Source organism: Ailuropoda melanoleuca, chromosome 16 (genome assembly GCF_002007445.2).
Source record: "Ailuropoda melanoleuca isolate Jingjing chromosome 16, ASM200744v2, whole genome shotgun sequence".
Taxonomy (NCBI): Eukaryota; Metazoa; Chordata; class Mammalia; order Carnivora; family Ursidae; genus Ailuropoda; species Ailuropoda melanoleuca.
This window is the reverse complement of record NC_048233.1, coordinates 50,748,569-50,767,933: the sequence shown is the minus strand read 5'-3', so window position 1 is coordinate 50,767,933 and position 19,365 is coordinate 50,748,569. Positions and strand designations below refer to the sequence as shown.

The following is a 19,365-nucleotide window of genomic DNA, read 5'->3' as shown; positions in this document are numbered from 1 at the left end:
GGCCCCGAGGCCAGACCGCTTCCACTGACAGCCTTCCCTGAGGCGATTTGGGCCATAATCCTAGAACATCTCCAGAGTGATTCTGTGGGCGAGCAGCCCCACTTTCTGATTCTGGAATGGCTTCTTCCTGCTGCCTCAGCTCCTGCCTCAGGGCATCCTTGGCCCTGGAGAGTGAGGGATGGACTAGTTATTGGAAGGGTCCTGCACTGTCCATGCCTCGTCCCTCAGCCGGGCCTACTGGGGCCATTGTCCTTCCAGCCATTCCCATGGCTACTGTCTGTAGGATCTGCCCCTCTTCTGGTCAGTGTGACTGGGGACAGAGACTTGCAGCTCTCTGTTCTTGATGCCTGTGACCAGGCGGCCGCTCTGGCCATGGACCAGGGAATAAAGGCAAACAAGCAGACACGGGACTGGGGTTGATGGCACCCGATTTCAGCATTATGAGTATGCCCCTCCCTGCTGCCTTCCAGACAGACTGCAGGCGGGGAAAGGGCCACATGCACTCACTTTCCCTTAGTAGCTGGATCCCGATTGCCTGTCCCACGTGCCTGAGGACTGCTTGATGAGTGCGCCCTGTTCTCAGCACCCCGATCCCACCCGCCTCACAGACTGGTGAGCCAAGTGCAAATATAAATACCTATAGAACTAGGAGAGATGTGGTACATATGCTTAGAGGGTTCTGGGTACTTTAGGAGCTCAGAGGAAGTGAAATTAACAGCCTTCCCACAAGCCAGTGGGACCCAGCCCTACACCCAGCCACTGTTCACTTCTGCAGCAAAACAGGATGCCATTGGGATCAATGAAAGCAGCTCAGATTGGGTAAATTTCAATGGGTACCCTCTATTTAAGACTGGTGAACTTCTATTCACCCTTCAAAACCCAGCTAAGAATTAACTTTCAGTGACACCCATCTCCTCTCCCCAGCAGAACATGTCATCCTGTCCTCTATGCTACCTCTGTCCCTTAGAAATACTGTTGGTTTTTTTTTTTTTATCATCATCCTTTGTTACTACTTTTTAAAAAATTTAAACAAATGACAAAATCTTGGTCACTCTTTCCCCCCCATTTCTCCCTCTCTTTCTCCGAGATTGTTCTTAGTTGGGGATGTATTCTTCAAGATCTGTGCATTTAGAAATATGTAGGGGATCTACATAAATTGAATCTTATTCTCTGCGTTGTTCTGCAACTGATTTTCTTTTTAAAATGTCTTCGATATCTTTCATGTCAGGCCATAGAAAGCTACCTCATTATTTTTAATATCTGCATAGCATCTAGTTAGTAGGGTTGAATCGTAGTTTCTTTAAACCCTCCTCTATGGATGAATATTTTGCCCCCACCCCCACCCAGTCCTTTGCAACTTCAGACAGTGCTGCAGTTAACACAGTTGTGTGTTGTTCCATGCGAACACAGGCTTCTGGTCCCCATCATCCTCTTTTCTCATGGCCATCTTCCCCAGTGGACTGGGAGCTCCACGGCAGAAACTGAATTTTCCTCTTCTGGGTCTTGTGTCCAGCACGGGGCCTAAGCAGAAGAGATGCCCATGTGATGCAATAAACGGACTCGTCTGAGCCAAATCATGACAGTGCAAACAGCCCGGGGGAATTCGGGGAGCAGCAGCAAGCCGCAGGGGGAGGAATGACACCGCCAAGACCACAGAGGGCCTGGAGAGCCAGCTAAGGGTGCTGGCCTTGGGCTCCTTGGTAGCAGGAGACGGGAGGTTGTCTCCAGGAAGAGCTAGTCCAGGCTGTGCCGCTGCCTGAGCCCCCCACCTGGGCCAGCCGCCTCTGCGTAAAGGGTAGAGTCGCTGTTACAGTTGTCCAGGCAAGACAGGGTGAGGACCTGAACTTCTTTCCATCCTCAAGTCACCACCTAGACCTAAAACACTTCAGGGGGCCTGAATTCTAGGTTCTTCACACGCCTTGCTCACACAGCAGGACCCTAGGGAGCACCCCAGCAGTTACCTCCAAAGGGATGCGATCCGCATGAGCTTCGTGGCTGGACACCCAGAAGTCTTTCCCAAATTTACTCAGCTCCCAAGCCGGCTGTGGCCACACTGACATTTACCAGCTTCCTGAATCCAGGGCCTTCTCCGTGAGGGTACTCAGACCTCACCCGTCCTGTCTCGCTCTGCCTGGAGTGACAGAAGAGCAGCCCCTCCCCCTCCTGGAGCTCTAGGTCTAGGGAGGTCTTTGAGGGGAGACAAGGTGAGCCTTTAGTTGCCTGACGTTTTGCCCGCACTCCTCTCTCCTGTCCCCACCAGCAGAGGCGGGAGGGGCAGGGCTTGCGCAGCCTCCTCAGGCTCTGTGCTTTGTGCTCTTCTGCAGAGAGCTTCTCTCGCCAACTGCAGCTCTTGCCTTCCACCGCGGCCCTTGTCCTCACACAGGTGGGCTGTTACTCTGTACCTTTCCCTAATTCCCTGGGAAGCAGTGTATTAGCAGAAGAAGCCCCGGGGTCACACTGGCCGGGTTTGAACCCAGCTCTGCTGCTTACCAGCTATATTACCTTGCATGGTTCATGCCTTCCGTCTGGAAAATGGGGATCATGTTAGCTTTACCTCTCAGTCTGGTTGGGAGGATTCAGTGAACTAAGTGTTTACCACAGGGCCTGGCATACAGTAAGCATTCAGTGATTTTATTACATTTCACATGATTTGGCACTGGTGAACGGACCTGAGACTTGGGAGTCATGGATTCTAGTCCTAGCTCGGAATGTGTGACTACGAACAAGTTATTTCACCTCTCTGAGCCTAGTTACCTCATCTGTAAGATGGAGATCGTAACACCTCAGAGGTTTCTGTGGTGATTCAGTGCCATCTGTGTGAAATTGGGGAGGTTGCAGCCCTCATCCTCGTGCTCGGAGATGGCAGCTAGAGCTCCAGCCACCACATCCACACTTCCAGTGACAAGAGAGAAGAAGGAGCAAAGGGTGCATGCCATCCATCTTTGAAGGCAGGGTGCCATAAGTTATTACAGAACCTTCTGGCATACATCTCATGGGCCATACCCAGCTGCAAGAGAGGGTGGGAAATGTAGTCTCCGTTATGTGGCTCAGAAGGAAGCTTTACCACACGTGCGCTATTGCACATGCTCAGGGGTCTGCCCCCCTGCAGCAAGGCCCTCCAGCAGAAATGCGGCCTCCTCCCTCACACTGGGCTATAATCCCAGCACCATAAGGCCCTGTAAGGACCCAGGTTGCCAAGAAGCTCAGGCAGGTGCCACAAGGCCTGAACAGATTTGAGTATTGTGTCCGGCCTGTGCCAGGACCCTGCCAGTCCCCAGGTTCCGCTGCCCGCAGGGCTCTTAGGCTGACGCAAGTGTGGTGGGCCACAAGCCCATCACTTGTCACAGCCTGGAGCAGGCCAACTCCATTGAGCCCCATGAGCAAGGGTCTGTACTCTTAAGAGGCTAGGGAATCCCCCAGTAACTGTGGTCTTTCCACCCAAGACCCAGCCATGTGCCTCGGGGCCAGTGAAGCAGATCTGGATCAGTCGGGTGGGTTTCAGTGCCTCGAGGACCTGGTAAGTGCCAGGCATGCGGCAGAGAGCCCTCTGTAAAGCCAGGAGTCATCCTGTGACCTACCTGTGACCTTGAAAACTGGGTGTTCCGTATTCCGGGTAGCTTAGGGAGAGGCGTACCGTAGGCCACGTTCTCCTTCCTCTCACTTCTTCATGAGAACAGCCGGCCCAGTAGCTTCTCGCTGAGGCTGGAGGGGGATATAGGAAACCGATTCTAAAGTGCTGGAGGGGCTCAGTACTTAAAGGTGTCTTCTGTTCAGGGGCTAGCTAATCTTGCACCCCAGGCCTTCCCATCTGCTGGTGCCCCCCCCCATGTGGGACATGGGCGAGGCCTCTCTTGCCTTTCCCTCCTCTCCCCGTGGTCTGCTTCATACGTGGGCGTGCGCTGTCACGAAGGGTCAGGCACTGTGCCGGGGCATTACGTATGTCCCTCGTGCAGTCCTCCCCCTAGCAACCCTGTGATAGAGATGGGAGTGTGGGACCCAGGACAGCATAGCACAGTCCACAGCAAATAGTGCATATTCGATGTGTATGCCACGGGCTGGCGAAGGATGGCCCACAGGCCACCTCTGACCTGTGGCCTGTTTTGTGTGGCCCTGTGGGCTAAGAATGGTTTTGAAAGGGTTGTAATAAAGAAGAAGAACATGCAACAGAAACCAAATGAGGCTCTCAAACCTAAAATATTTACTATCTGCCTTTTTAGAACGAATTTGGCAAGGCCCGGTGTATCATATGCAGCGTCGGCTCGGATGCTGCAGCCACCCCGCGTGGTTCCTGGCGCCTCCGCGGCCTCCTCTACGAAATGAGGATGATCTAGAAAACATGGCTGCCTCACAGGGTTGTCGGAACTAAATGAGATAAAGACTGTAAAACACCTCACTTCGAGTAGTCTTCTTTGGAAGTAGTGGGGGAGGAAATTTCTGGCCCTTGGCCAGGCTTCTCGACCCAGTGGGCATGAAAGCCCTGGCTCAAGGCCTCTGGCTGCCCCGGCCCCTCGGAGCGAGTTTCCTTTGGCAGGAGGAGAGGGACCTGCCAGCCGCCCGTCGTGTGGCATCCTGCCGGTGGGTCAGCTCTGCCTTCCTCCCGCCCCCATTCCTGCTGACCGTCAGCTGCTGCCACTCACCAGGGCCGGGCACCAGGCCCACGCCAGGTGCCGAGCGAGGCCCAAAGGTACCAGGCCCCTTCCACTTTCCCACCTCGGGCCTCGCACTGACCTGGCTGAGAGTGCTGTGTAGCTGTTGGAGCCGCAGCCCGGGGCCCATCCTCTCTGCGTGCATTTCCTCACTCGTGGGCCAAACAGGGAGACATCTGTGTTTCCCCAAACCGGAGCTCTTGGCCAGTGATTCCCTTCCTACTAGGGGAAAGGAAAAGGAAGGGTAATCCCGGGCCAGCCAGCCTCCCCCTGTGAAAAAGTGGTCTGTGCAACAGATTTTCAGTGGATAGAGAGTGAAATGTAAAGATTAAAAAAAAAAAAGGAAGAAAAGAAAATCAAATCATTGAAAAATCAACAAAGAATATTTCCTGATAAGATAGGGATGGGCTTTCAGTTCTTAGAAGCAGTAGAAGAAATTATAGAGGATCAATGAATTTTAGTACAAAGAACCACAAAGCTGATGTTTTATATCAAAAGACCCAAAACAAAATTTTAAGTCTGTCTGAGAAAAAATATTTATGCCGGATATGGCAGAGAAAGAATTAATATTCTTAAAACAAAAATCTTTAAAACAAGGAGGTTCTTAACTGAGAACAGTAACAAATATTTATATAGTACTACGTGCTGGGCACCATTCTAAGTACTTTATACTTACTTACCGATTTAATTCTTGTAAACAACTTTATGGTACAGTACTATTGTCCCCATTTAACAGATGAAGGAATTGAGACACAGAGATGCTAAGTAACTTGACCAAGGTCACTCAGCTAATAAATGGAGGAGCTGGGATTTGAACCCAGACCACCTGGCCCTTGGGTCTGACAACATAAAGCCTTCCGTACTAAACAGGAAAAAGATACAAAGCAGACAGTACACAAAAGAGGAAATACAAATATCTGAGAAACATAAGAATTATTTTTCAGTTTCGATGGCAGTAAAGTACCAATAAAAGCAATGAGATAATTAATTTTTCTGTCTTCAAATTAGAGATTTTTAAATGTTATAATAAACAATAAATACTGGCAGTGCTGGAGTGAAATGGAGACTTCCGCAGGTTGCTGTAGTTATATTCAGGTGGCCTTTTTGAGAAAATACTGTGGAAGCACTCAGAACAGCACTCAGGAATCTCAGAAATGTCCATGCCAGTTGATGAGGAATTCCCATTCGAAGAATCTAATTTGAGAAAGCAATTAGATAGACAAAGATTCACGCGTGCAAAGATGTTCATAGGAATATTGTTCCAAATGATGAAAGATTAGAAACAATCTATGTATCTGATAATAGGATACAGGTTAAGGAAACTGTTGAATCTCTGCAATGGACAATTAGACAGTCATTTTAAAGGACTTTGTTAACAAAAGATACCATAAGCGAAGTGAAGAGACATACCGTGGCCTTGTGGGAGAAGACACTTAGAATGCATAGCACAGCGAATAATTATGTAAATAAAAGAACACACACAAAAAGCTTACAAATCGGTAAGAAAAAGGCAAACAGAAAAACAGGTAAGGAATGTACAGAGGCCATTCATAAGAAGAGGCAACTCAGGGCGATACATGAAGTGACAATCCGTCTCACTAGTAGTCAGGGAAATGCAGATTCATTCATTGTACTTAGCAGGATAGCAAGAGTCTAAAGGCAAAGACGGAGGGAAGCACTCAGGTCCATCGCTGATGGGGCTGGACGCGACTGCAGCCACTGTGGACGGCTGTTGGGCCATACCTAAGTCCAAACACGTGACTCCACCACCCTCACACTTCTAGGGACCAACCCTGCACAAACACCACTTTGTACAAGGGGACACGCTCAAGAACATTCATGGTAGTGCTTCTTTTAATAGCAGCAATATTCCTGTTAGTGTAGTATGTTATTGTATGTTATACATTATATTGTATAATAAAATAGCAACAGTTATCATTAAAGAACTGTCCATCAGAAGGGCAATAGGTAAGTAAAATCTGACTTCTACCTGATGGGATACTATGCACAGCTGAAATAAATGAACTCGATCCCTAACTATCAGCACAGATAAATTTCAAAAATACTGAGAATGAAGAGCAAGTATAGAAAGATGTCTCAATGATACTATTTACGTAAATCCTTAAAACAAGCCAAAAGCGTTAACAGAGTATTTAAGGACATGTAGGTAGAAAGTATAAAACCAGCACACCAGTAATGAACACCGGCTTCGAAACAGCGGCTGTCTCCTAGAGAAGTGGCTGGAGGGCAAGAATGGGAGGCGGGGCTTAGACTGTTTCTTTATGACTTTTTTTGTTTTGTTTTAAGGGAAGGGTTGAGCAGATACAGCAAAATGTTGACTAATGTTCTAAGTCTGGATGGGGCGTGTGTCTTTTCTGTTAAATCATTGTTTGTATCTTTCTGCAATTGAACTATTTCAAAATTTCAAACAAATTATTTTTAATTTAGTTTTTGAATAATTTGCAGTTCTGTGGAGAAATACTTGTGTTATAATAGTGAGGGATGAAAGCAGGACAAAATGTACATAAATATTTACAAATTTCACAAATTAAAGGTCTTGAAAGAGACTATCTACAATATTCGTACTAGTGGCGAGACTCAAAGTCTGCTTTTTCTTTACGCTCATCCATATTTTCCATTTTTTGTAATGAAGATGTATTAGTTTAATAAACTGGACAAAATTTTTTTTTTAATGACTACAGAAAAACATGAGTGAGTTTGGCTCTAGGAAAGGGTCTAAAGGCTAGGAAGAGGGTGTGTGATGGGGTGTGGGCATCACAGGCTATAGGAGAAATCTGTGCTCAAACACTGGCCCGCAGACTCTCTGGCTCTGTGCCTCAGTTCGTTCAATCTTTAACCCCATCAATGAGCCCTTATTGAGCACCAGCTGTGTGCCAGGCTAGGGATACAGCAGGGAACGGAACATACACAGTCCTTCCCTCCCGAAGGGAGGGATAGTCCAGGGAGAGGGGACAGTACGCTCATCACCACACAAGTCGTCGATCCACCGCAAAGTGCGAGGGCCCCCATGAGGGGAGAGTCCAAGGGCGATAGCAAGAATCTAAGTTGGATTGGGTGGCCAGGGAATCGGACTGCAGAGCGACATGTAACTGGAATCTAAAGGATGAGGAGGTCTGGAGCCCAGTAAAGAGAGGGCCTCTAGAGAAAGGAAGGCCCTGTGAGGCCTATGCAAGGAAGCGAAAGAAGGCAGAGATTCTGGAATGCAGTGGGATGGGGGAAGAGTTGCTCAAGGGGAGGCCAGCAAGGTAGGCAGGAGCCAGATCACTCAGGGCCTTGCAGGCCAAGGAAAGGACTTTAAGGGCACGGGAAGTCGCTGCAGTCACTGCTGGGGACCTGCAGACCTGCAGGTGTCAGAGATCACCTAGATACTCTTTGAGGGCTGGGCTGGATGGCGCGCGGCCCGGTTAGTCTGTTGGCTGTTGGCATGGCTCCGCGTGTGGGAGAGTGGTGTCAGCATCAGGGACGGCGATGGAGATGGAGAGACGCGGAAAGATTTGGAGTCTTTCTGGAGGCAGAGTTGGCAGGTTTTGGATCATGGTGGGTGGGGGCCGGTGGTAGAGGAGGTTATAGTGAGGGAGGGCCAAGGAGGAAGGCCGGGTTTGGGACAGCGATGGTTGTGGACTGGGGGAGTGGGAGACGCTGCAAAGGCTCTGGGGGGCAGGGTGGAAGCCAGGGTAGTGAGCATGCCACCACGTAGGGTCGAGCTTTGGTTTCTTCGTGTGTAAACCGGCGTTTGTGGTGCTCCCTGTGTCCCCAGGGTGAGTGTTTCAGCCCTGTGCTCAAAACCTCTTCTAGAGCAGTCTTCTCTCTCTTTCACAGGAGGGACATGTTACTCTTGGGGCTGGAATGAGCACGGCATGTGCGGAGATGGCTCCGAAGCTGACATCTGGGCCCCGAAGCCCGTGCAGGCTCTGCGCTCGTCACTGGGACTCCTTGTGGGCTGTGGGGCTGGCCATTCCCTGGCCCTCTGCCAGCTGCCAGCCCTCCCTGAGTTGGGCTGGTGCCCCAAGGTCACTGGCTCTTCCCCAGATGCCACTGAGGACGCTGAATCTCGGGAAGCCATGAACAAAGAGAGAAATTGGAAGGAAAGGCAACCAGAAACTTCTACCCGAAGCCCATCTGGCAGGTCCAGAAATGAGGGGCTTGTGACAGAGGCCCTTTAATAAAAGCAGCCTTTCCCACCCAATGTGTTCCCAGAGGATTGCTTGGTCAGGTTGTGGGGCTGGCCTGAGAAGGGCTCCAGAGGCACTATGGTTGGACTGACCACAGGCCAGAACGATGGGAGGTGGCGTGGCCAGTGTCTGGGGTTCAAGGACACAGACAGATGGGAACAGGGACCCCCATGAGGGCAATAACAAGAATCCAAGTTGGTTGCATGGCTGGGGAATCTGGTCTCTAAGCGACATTTAAATTGGAATTGCCAAAGAACATGGAAAACAGCAGGCTCCAGCCTGTCTTTACCTGGTGGGGACAGAAAACCCAGCCCCGTCCCCTGTGGTCGTTATGGGCCAGCAGCCTTTGGGATTCTCAGCGCCTGGAGCATTAGTTTGCTGGCTCAAGGAGATTGGGGTACCCTGGTCAGGCAGGTGGGTACTCGGACGGGAAGGAATTCTTGTCTTGGTGACTGGGTGAAGGGAAAAGGGAGAAGGCTCTGGACACGGGGCTGGAAGGAAGTGGAGATGAGTGAGTGGAGGAAGAGACAGGACTTCTGGGAAGACCTAACAGAGGAGACGCCTGGGGCAGAAGAGGGAATCTAGAACCAGTGAGCTCTCAGAAGATCGGTGTCTTCATCCGAGCCAGGCAGGACCCTGGATCTGGTCTGTGTAACTAGTAGTCATGCTGTGTAGTTTCAGAGGAGGGATGGTCCACAGCATGGGAAAGGGAGTCTGACCCTAACCCCTGACATCCGCCCCTAGGCCCTCCTTGCCTCTGCAGGAGGAGGGCCTTCAGGTAAAATGGGCACCAGGCTTCCCTAGGTGGCAGCTGTGGCTCTGGGGGACATAGTGCCTGTCTCTCTGCTATGACTGGCAGCAGGCCTTTGGCCAGAGGGCTTCAGAGAATAGCTTTCCCTGGAGGACTGTGTGGCAGTGTCACCAGCTAGCTAGCCCCATCTGTGGCCCGTTCCACACCACCTCCCCTCTGTGACTCAGGAGAGGACTGGGTCTGTGAGGGCTAGGTTTTAGGAAGTTACAAAACCCCAGGACATCGGAGCAGAGGACTGAGAGATGACCTCCTAGCCTAGTGGCCTTCCAGGTGCATTTGTTAGAGCCCTAGAAGTGTCCAGAGAATTCAGTGGCCACCTGGTGGGCTGTGAGTGAAGGAAAGCCATGTGGACAGAGGTCCAGGTCCCCACCCTCCAGCTTATTCACAGCGGCTATATTTTCATCTGTATTATCTACTGGGCTTCACACAAGATTTCACTTGTCAAGGTGAGAAAAACTTGAGAAAGCTTTGAAACCACTGGTCTTATCCAACATTTTCATTATTCGTTTGGGAAAAGAGAGGCCTATAAAGGGGAAGGGGCCACATACCTCACTCCTGGCCCAGGGTCCTGATTGGGAGGGGACCCATCCAGAGCCTTGAGGCAGACCAGGGGGGCCGACGAGGGATAACCCTGGGACCAGGAGTGGGTTCAGCCCAGTGGAGGGGGGGTGAGGACAATCTTGAGCTCCCCAGGCCGGAACCTAGAGACCGCCCACAGCAATTGGCTGCCCTTGAACATCAGTGCAGGTTGTGCAGTGCTCCCGAAGTTGGATCCTAGGGATAGCACTGCGCTGGCCAGCAAAGCCCTTGGGTGCCAGCCTCCCAGAGCCAATAGAGGCTAGAACAGCCTCTAAGCACTTCTGCAGTGGGAAGGACATCTCTGTGCACTCTGAGCTGATCTTGCCAGGTCCCACACCCTCAGAGATGGAGCAGTGGGATGGCCCAGAGATGGCCCATACTGGAGCAAGCCTGCAGTTACTGGCCGCCGCGTGCCGCCCCCCACCCCGGCCCTGCCACGGTCCTACAGGTGAAATGGTCAGCATCAGACACACAGGCCAGAAAACAGGCCCACACCCAATAGTCCTCAGGCCCATACTTCCTTGACAGGCTCACTGCTCACAAGGAGCCAACACACTCTCCCACAGCACGGCAGCACAGGGTCCCTCCCGCCTCCTTCAGTGCCTGCTGGAAGAAGCCCCAGTTCCAAGTCTTCTGCTGAGCCCTGGTGCCTCTCCCAAGGCCCTTTGGCATAAGAAAGGAGCGTCTCAGGGCTCTTTCCCAGCCTGAAAGACTGGGACCCAGACTTCGGTTCAGAAGCTGACTTAGACCCTTCTTGCAAGCCTGCGGGGGCCAGACTGTCCTCACATGGAGGAGTGAATGGCTTCTGGCACTAGACAACAGCACAGACAGTCCGGTCCCCTCGGGTTCCTCTGTTCTGTCTTCCCTACCGAGCCGCCGCCTTGGTCCCAGTCCGTCCACTGGGCCTGATGAGTGCCCGGAAACTCCGGGGACTGTCGATAGTGTCACCCGCATGTTTTCTGGACCCTTTGATTCCTGTGGTCATTCTCAGACTTGTTGATGTGCAAGCCCCTCCTTCCCAAATAGACCCTGGGCTCTTTGAGAGCAAGGGACCGGTCTTGATGGATTCTGGAACCCCTTCACCAAGGACGGGTCCTGATACAGAAGAAGTTCCTGATAAATGTTAATGAATGAACTGATGATGCACTTTTAGGGCCACTGCGGGGTAGGGAGGTTAAATGAGGGGGTCACGATCCCTTCACACATGCCTATCCTCTGTTTATCTCTTACACGTGTGCAAGAACTATGCTGTGCAGGTTATAACCAGTTGATAGTCAAGGTCAGTATCCTCCACCCAGTTAGCTAATGCACCATAGGAGCCAACTTGAGTAGATACCCACTCATTTTTAAAAATTACTCTTGTTCTGATAGGCCAAGTAGATTGGCCTTGGTATTCTTCCCGCATGAGGAGGAGGAAGGGAACAGAAGAGGGGCGTGAGGCCTCCGCTGTGCTCACGGGTCTTGGGCCTGGCATCTGCAGTGACTGTGTATGGTCACCACGTTCCAGGTATTAGTGGGCTGTTCACATCCTCACCTGTCTGCCACACACTCTCCCCTCCGGGTCACAGGCACCCCTCTTCCTTTGATACCCTCACCACCTTTGATCCCAGTAGGCTGTCAGATCCAAACTAGATGAGACTGTGCTTGCAAAGGTGAATCCGAGCCTGGGGCTCCGAGGAAAGCGCTCCCCGCCCCCCACACCCAGGCATCTGCCACTTCCAAAGACGGAGACTTAGTAATAGACGGGAATTGGGAGTTAGCCCGTTAGGGGGGACATGGTGGGACGGTCAGAGGGAGGGAGTTCCAGGTCCTTGGGTGCGCGCGTGTAACTGCTGACTCACAGAACCACTGGGGCACAGACGTGAGAGTCGGAAGAGGACGGGGGGGGGCATGCTGGACAATTGAAGCAGCTTCGGTTTCCTCCTAGGGCAACAGGTGTTCAAGCAGGAGAGTGAGGTAGCCAGGTGCGTGTGTGGAAGGCTCTGGGCAGCACGGAAAGCGGCTGTTTCCATCATACCTGTGGCGCTTCGTGAAGGAGGACAGGAGGCCAGGTCCTGAGGGCTTGGGATTCGGGACCGGCCACGCTAGTGTTCCTATCAGTTCCGGGCTTTAGCCCCAGGAAGGCCCCAATTAGCTAGAGACAGCTTCCCCTGAGCCCTGGAGTCAGCCCGCCTGGGTTAAAATCTTCCTTCATCTTTCATTGGCTGTGTGGCTTTGGGCTATTACTGGCCTCTCTGCACCTGTCCGCTAGCCTCTAAAATGGGCAGGTGGAGTTACTGAGGGCTGTCATTAGGCCATGTTTCCCAGGTGCCCCCCACATGCAGGCGCTCGGTGTATGTTCATCTCTTTTCCGCATTAGCTACTATGTCCCGGAACACCTACGCTGCAAATGGCTTTGTGTTAAGTCCCCTTGGGTCCACCAGACGTCCTGCCTCCAGGCTGGGTCCCAGGTGGAGTGAATACGACATTCCCTGCAGTGGCTGAGCTGCTTGGCTTCCACATCCCGATACTTGTGAACGGCCATGACACACATAGTGTGACCTGGCGGCTCTTTGGCTGCATGACCCCTTGGGCTTGCCTGTACCCATTGCCCCACCGACCCCCAGGCCTTGACTCCCAGGCCACACAGGGTGGAAGTTCAGGCAAGGGCTCCGAGGGCACAAGGCACTGTTCAATGAGAATTCACACCCTCCTTCAGCCCCCACCCACCCATCTGAAGGCTGACTCAGGCCATGCTGGGGGCCTCAAGGGAGCTGAAATCCGGGGAGACTGACACCCACTTGTTTGTGGCCTTGGGAAGACCGTTTTCCTCTGCGGACCTCACTTCTCTCTATAAAATGCTCAGAGGCTGACTGCCTTGACCGTGAGGGACTTTCCACCTGAACATTCCTGGATTCTTGAATGGATAAGGAAAGAATTGGAACCCCAGTGCCCACTCTATCCCCCACGAGAAACCAAGTGAACAACCCACGCAAATCCAGATCCCTGAGAGAGGGCTTCCCCTTTCAAGAGCCTCCAGGCTGAGTGAGATGTGTGCAGTAAGGGGGTCAGCCAGCCCAGACCCAGCAGCATGCAGCTGGGTAGGGCACCCGGACCTGTCAGCCAGCGCCCTGCTTCTGCCACCATCAGATTCATGAACAGCCCTACGAGGGAGGTGACTAAGGTCTGCACGGGGGCTGGGAGTCTGACATGGCCAGACTCAAGGAGTCATCAATGTGGCATGACTCGCAGAGAAGTTTCCGTGTCAGTGAACACCTAGAGGATGTGCTCCTTTTAGGGTCAAGTCCTTGTAGGCCCCATCCCTTCAGAGAACTGTCTCCCTCCCCCGACCAAAGAGGAAGAACCTGTCTTTTCCCAGAAGACCAGAGGAGCGAGGGTTCAGGTTTACCCCAGCCCAGCCCAGCTCAGCTCAGCAGGCTGATCACAGGCGGAACCGAATCATGACACTGCCCAAGGCAATAAAAACCCAAATCCGTGCTTCATCTCAAAAGTCAGCTTTTTATTATGGAGGGCCAGGGCCCAAGGAGGGGGGGGTGTTGGGCTAAAGCAGCATTGCTCTCTTTCCAGGAAATGTTGCGAGCTGCAGTGAAAGCTCGAGATGTTGCATTTTTTTTTTCAACTCAAGCATGTGTTTTTCAAAAATATCATCCTTCCCCACCCCCACCCCACCACTAATTTTAGAATCAGATCAAAGCCAAGCTACTGTCCTCTGTTTCTGTTGGGAAAATACTATATTTATTCAAGATGCAGAAGTGGGTCTCTGCAAACCTCCGATGGCTTCAGGAAAACAAATCTGCTTTAGACTCTACAGAAACCATGATACAAAATTTATTTCATGCTAGAATCGCTTTGCATAACATTGGGCATGCAGTTTTTTACTCTGAAGTACTAAATTGCATACAATGCCAGGTTGTGCCTTAATAAAGGTGGAGGAGGGCCGCCCCTCCCGTGGTCCTGATCTTTTGACGCTCTAAAGTAACACTCGAAGATCCGTACGGTGTTGATTATTTACTATGAACAATTTGTTATGAGAGCTGGTCACAGTGGATCTACACACCAAGATGATAGAATCAACCTAGACTAGCCGCTGTCAGGGGTCTTGGGAAGACGTCCACTGGGTCACAAGCATGCCAGACAGGGAAGAAAGCAGCAGTGCGTGTTTCCACGATTCTATTTGGAGCAAAGTTCTGTTTCCGCGTGAGAGATGAACTATGAAGGTGAGGTCAATATGACCGATGACTGACCGACTGCCCTTTTCGGAACCTTGACTCTCGAGCTCGTGTACAAAAAGGGAAGCCATCCATTCCCCGTGCCCACCCCTCCCCCCGCCCCCAGAAAGGTACAGGTTTCTACCGAACGCCGTTACAGTCTGGCTCCAGCAACGTGTGTAAAAGTAAAGAGCTTTGAAAGAAAATAGAAGACTTTTGCTTTTTTCTTGTTGGTGGTGTTTGGGGTGATCATTACAGTTGCAGGGGGTTGGTGGGTTCGGTTTGCTGGGTTTTCTGTTTAACTTCATGCAAGTCATGCTAAGGAACCCCTCCACCCCCCTCCCCAAATAAAATAAAATGTAATAAAAAAAAAAAGAAAAGAAAGAAAACAAAAGAAAGAAAAAGAAAAGAAGGAAAAGAAATCCTCTACGGTCAGTTACCATTTGGCCGTAGAAAAAGCTACGTCCGTCTTAGTACAAGACCTGGGCCACTCGGACTCGTCCGGCAAACCTGCATGGCGTGAATTTACTCTGTCCGAGGGTGAGGAGGGGCTGCTGGTCCACCCAGATGCTTAATAGCCACCAGTGTCCTCGGCCAAGCCGCCTGGTCAAGTCACTCTCACAGCCTCTGTCGGCATATACTTAGCAATGACAGGGCTTTCTTTGCAAAGATCTGTATGTAAAGAATACAATTAACACTTGAGCTTCTCTTCTTGGCTTTCCCATCCCGCTTGGTACTTAGTTTTTAAGGAAGGAGGAGGAAAGACAGAACAGCCGCATGCAGAGGCAGGCAGATTCTTCTCCAGCTGGCTTGGTGTTCCCATGCAGTGAGCCGGCCCAGCACGCCTCTCTTTCTCCCTCCTGGGGACCGGGTTGAGTCCCTAACTTCCTACTCTGCACGTGGCTTATGCACTGCAATTCTCCTGAGAAAAGCAAGTCCTAAGTGCTGTCATGACTCCGTGAGAACGGGTGGATGTGGGTGGGGGCACTTCACCCTTGGTGCCCCCCAAAGACTCTGGCACCCACGCCTCTGTGGGACTGGGGAGGGGGTCCCACCTGTGGACAGTGGCTGCCACTAGGCTCCCTTGGCCACTACAAGGAGATGGGGCTTCTTCTGGCCCACTCTCCCTGGGCTTCTGGAAGCACAGTAAAGAGCCTCTCCTGTCTGTTCTTTTAGGCCATCCAGATTGATCCAACATTCGAGATGAAGGAGACAGGCAGCCCATGAGACCTTACCGGGCAGAGCACAGCCACAAAGCCTCCCTGCTTCCCCCCCTCTCCCCTGGGCCGCCCCTGCTCCTCGGATTCTAGAGCTTCCAGGGAGAAAGCCAGTTGGGAAGGGGAGCATCGGCCTATCCGTGGAAGGTGCCAAGGATGGGCCCGCCTCAGGCCCGCAGCCCTCCACCATGCAGCACCATGCGGACAGCAGTCTATGCCGCACTGGGGTCCGAGGGACCTCCAGGCAGGGCAAGGAAGCGGAGCCAGCCTGGGTCAGGTGGGCACAGGAAACACCAATGACCAGAAGGACTTCCCCATCTCAGCGTAGGCTGCCTGTCCTCTCCTGGGTTTGGGTTTGCCCTTTATTTTGAATTCTGTGTTTTCTCCTTCTGCATTGTTGAACCACTTCAAATACTGGAGCAGTTGTGAATGGCCACAGGCTACACCAACTACTGCTCTGAAAAAAACAGCTATTGCTCCGGCCCAACCTGCTCACACTGGTCCGCATGCATCCTGTGTGAGCATGTGAGGCACTCCCAGACATGCATGAGATGCCCAGCCAGTCCGATAGGCCAAGGAGGGCTTCCTCTCCCTTCCAGGCCAGTGCCTGAAGCCTGGAGCTAGGGTGCTCTGGGTCCCCGCCTCAAGCTTCTCTCCAGCCCACGCTCAAGCTCTAGAAGTCTTTCCCCCAGGGGGTCAGCCTCAGGTAAGGGTCTGATACAAGGAGACCTTGAACAGAGAGGCCACCGTGGGGCTCAGCCTTCACCAACCACAAGGGGGCGCTAACCACACCCGGGGCAGTGACCAGGGAAGCAAGGTGCTGCGCAGAGTCCTGCTGAACCCTCTCTCTGCGAGTTCTCAAACTGCCACTAGCAATATTCTGACTAGCACACACCTTTCCTCTGCAATGACACTGGCCTCGCCCCCAAGTCCTGAGGCCACCTCTGCATGCCTCCCTTCCCACTGGCCTACAGATTCTCTTTAAAGGGTGCTCTTCCGGAACATGGATCTTGGGTGGCTAAGCCTACGGGGTCCTGGCCAGGCCAGGCCCACCCTGTTGCTCTCTGCAACCAAGGGACCGGGGAGATGACCTTGCCTTCTTGCTCTCACCCGCCATCTGCCAGAGCAGCCTGGAGGAGTCAAGGCTCCTCTCACATCCCCAGGTGACCCCCTGCCTGAGGGTCGCAGCCCTGTAGTCATCCATCCTGTCCCAGAGCCCCTTCCTACCCCTCAGCTCTGTTCCAACCCCCAGCTGCCGGGACCTCAGGTTCTCTCTGCTACCTGACATCCCCCTTGGGAGAAAGGGACTCAGACCTCCAGAGGCCAACCCTGGGGGGGCTCCTTCTGCTCCTTGCCCCCCTCAGCGTGCCTGCCTGCCCCTCAGCACCCCTCCCCCGCCGCCCCACCCGCCCACCTGCAGGAGCGCGAGGCGGCCCAGCCGATGCAGAGTGCCCCCGCCTCCCCTACATACCCTTTCTCATTCCTCCACCAGGTGGGCACGCGTACTCCCCGGTTGATAAGAGGAAGCAGGGTCCGTATCTCTCGCGGGTGCCCGAGCGAGTAAAGGGCAGGCCCTCATCAGGAGTGAGGGCCTGGTCTATGTGGGGGCAGTCTTCGTTCGCCAGCGCGGCCTTCGCCACCTCCCCATTCAGTTTGGAATCTTCAAACATATAAGCAGAAGCTATTGAGACACTGAAAACTGTTTAGTGGGGGAGGGGGACAGGCCAGAGGTGGGGCATTGGCAAAGGGCAGCCTGTCCCTGAGGACAGAAAAGCATGTGGGCCATGGAGGGAGGCATGAGGCTACAGGTCCCTGGCTCATTTGGGCAGCCTGTGGGCTGCCCACAGTGCAGGGAAGGAGGGGCTCCTGGGTTTGCTCAAAGTTTGCAAAAAGATGAGTTGGTGATGGGTCCAGCAAGCATGGTGCTGGGGGCCGGACCCAGGGCCCAAGGCAGGGCCGATGAGACAGGATGGTGTGGATGCAGTCATGAGTAGGGGGCCAGACATAGAGCTCAGGGAGAAGACAGACAGACACGCAGAAAAACTCCAGTCCAGAGAGGTGGCCTTTTCAGACCTCTCTCTCTTGCTGACCAGAGCCTGGCTGCCACCTATCCATACCCAGCTAGTTCCTCAAGGCTTCCCTAGCCCCATCTAGACCCCATCTATCAACTATATCCCCCACCAGGATCCCACCTCACCACACACTTCACACTGTCCTCCACACATACCCTATCTCATCACTCGTCCTGCCCCCCACCCATTTGGATTCAACCTGGTCACTCAGTCTCCTCTGTCCCCACACAGACTCACCCTGGTCACTCTGTATGCCCTACCCCCCACATGCAGACTTTAGGCCTGGTCACACAGTGTCCTCTGTCCCCACACAGACTCACCCTGGTCACTCTGTATGCCCCACCCCCACACAGACTATGTCTGGCAATGCAGCCTCCTCCATCCCCACACAGACCCAAGTTAACCATTCAATCTGCTCCACCCCCCACGCAGACTTCAGCTAATCACTCGGTCTGCTCTAATCCCCCCACCGATCACGCCAGTGTCTGCGTCCCGTTCTGCCCACAGCGGGCCTGATCAGCTTGCAAAGGCACAACAGGGATGTATGCATGAGGCAGTGAGAGCGGGCCATGATTTGGGAGGGCCTCCTGTTCCTCTGCCTCCTCACAGCAGTGTCCCGGCAAAGCAGAGCAAATGGACGTGTAAAGACAACAGTGGCAGATGGACTCGGGTGGGGAGAGAGGAGTCTTGGCCTCTGTGACAGCCTGAGAAGGAACCTGGGAAGAGATGTGAGGAAACATGTGGTGGGGGCAAAGCGTGGCCAGAGCGAGGAGCTCGCCCTCTCCCAAGTCCAGGAGCAGAGCCGTGGAAGCCTCTGGAGCTGGCAGAGGTCGCTCTGTCTGGCCTCAGCTCCCGCCCATCACTCTTGGGGACTGAGCCTGCCCCCTGCTCTCTGCCCTCAAAGCAGAATCTTCCAGGCCAGGGTGGAGCAACTCAGTCCCCACGGTGGGCACCGGGGCTTCCTCAAAGCCTTCATCTGGGGGGAGAGCCTCAAGGGAAGGCGACACCAACATAGGTGTGAACACGAGGGAGGGGCTCTCTGAAAGCCTAAAGAGGGGACCCTCCTCCACGACCCTGTTCACATCATGTAACTACACGCACAAGTGATCCTTCTCCACGTGCACACTCAGCGTGCCCGTGGGTGGGATCACGGCCCGTGTACACATCATGTCACTACAAAGAGGCAGTCAGTCAAAAGAGAAATGGACCAATCAGGTTTATTCATAAAGCAAATCCAAAAAAAAATCCCATCATAATTTTGGAACTTAAAAAAAAAAGTCTGTCGTACAAGATGGCAAAGCATTTCACGTACAGTGCGTTTCTCGACAAATCCCAGGGGCTGCGCTCCCCGATTTATTCTGAACCAGAAAGGCCAGTTACCAAGGTAACTCTGACACCACGTGACTGGGGCCTCTCTGGGGTCTGGGAGCTGCCTAGCACTTGGGGCGTGGCTGTGGGCACACACGTGTGCGCGCAGACACGCCCTGGCCTGCCTCCCATTCTGGCTGGCCGTTGTCTTCCCTCCCGGGCGAGGGGCTGAGGGAGGAAGGCAGTGGGGAGAGAGAAGGGAAGACATGTCAGGGAGGTGAGGGGATGAGGATGTGGAGTTGGGGCCCATAGTACCCTGCACAGATTGTCC

The 19,365-nt window shown here is 53.0% G+C and overlaps 2 protein-coding genes across 8 annotated transcripts in view; one reads left to right on the top strand and one right to left on the bottom strand.

The window, feature by feature from the left end:
- Window positions 1-19,365, top strand: part of SERGEF (secretion regulating guanine nucleotide exchange factor) — a 242,455-nt gene that overhangs the window by 211,277 nt on the left and 11,813 nt on the right. For 2 of the 7 annotated variants that reach the window (XM_034646315.1, XM_034646314.1), the window contains one exon: window positions 8,487-8,853. The exons of 2 other annotated variants lie outside the window; for them this stretch is intronic. In XM_034646315.1, coding sequence (XP_034502206.1) covers window positions 8,487-8,830 — 344 coding nt within the window. In that variant the 3' untranslated portion in view covers window positions 8,831-8,853. Of the gene's footprint in view, window positions 1-4,217; window positions 5,148-8,486; window positions 8,854-19,365 lie in introns of those variants that run through there. 3 more of the 7 variants (XR_004621459.1, XR_004621458.1, XM_034646316.1) reach the window with 3 other exon arrangements.
- The window catches only part of KCNC1 (potassium voltage-gated channel subfamily C member 1), a 43,595-nt gene continuing 38,680 nt past the window's right edge, over window positions 14,451-19,365 (bottom strand). Inside the window, exons 3-4 of the mRNA XM_002928762.4 lie at window positions 17,126-17,314; window positions 14,451-15,109 (exon numbers count right to left, since the gene is read on the bottom strand). Of these exons, the coding sequence (XP_002928808.2) occupies window positions 15,045-15,109; window positions 17,126-17,314 (254 nt within the window). The 3' untranslated portion in view covers window positions 14,451-15,044. The remainder of the gene's footprint in view (window positions 15,110-17,125; window positions 17,315-19,365) is intronic.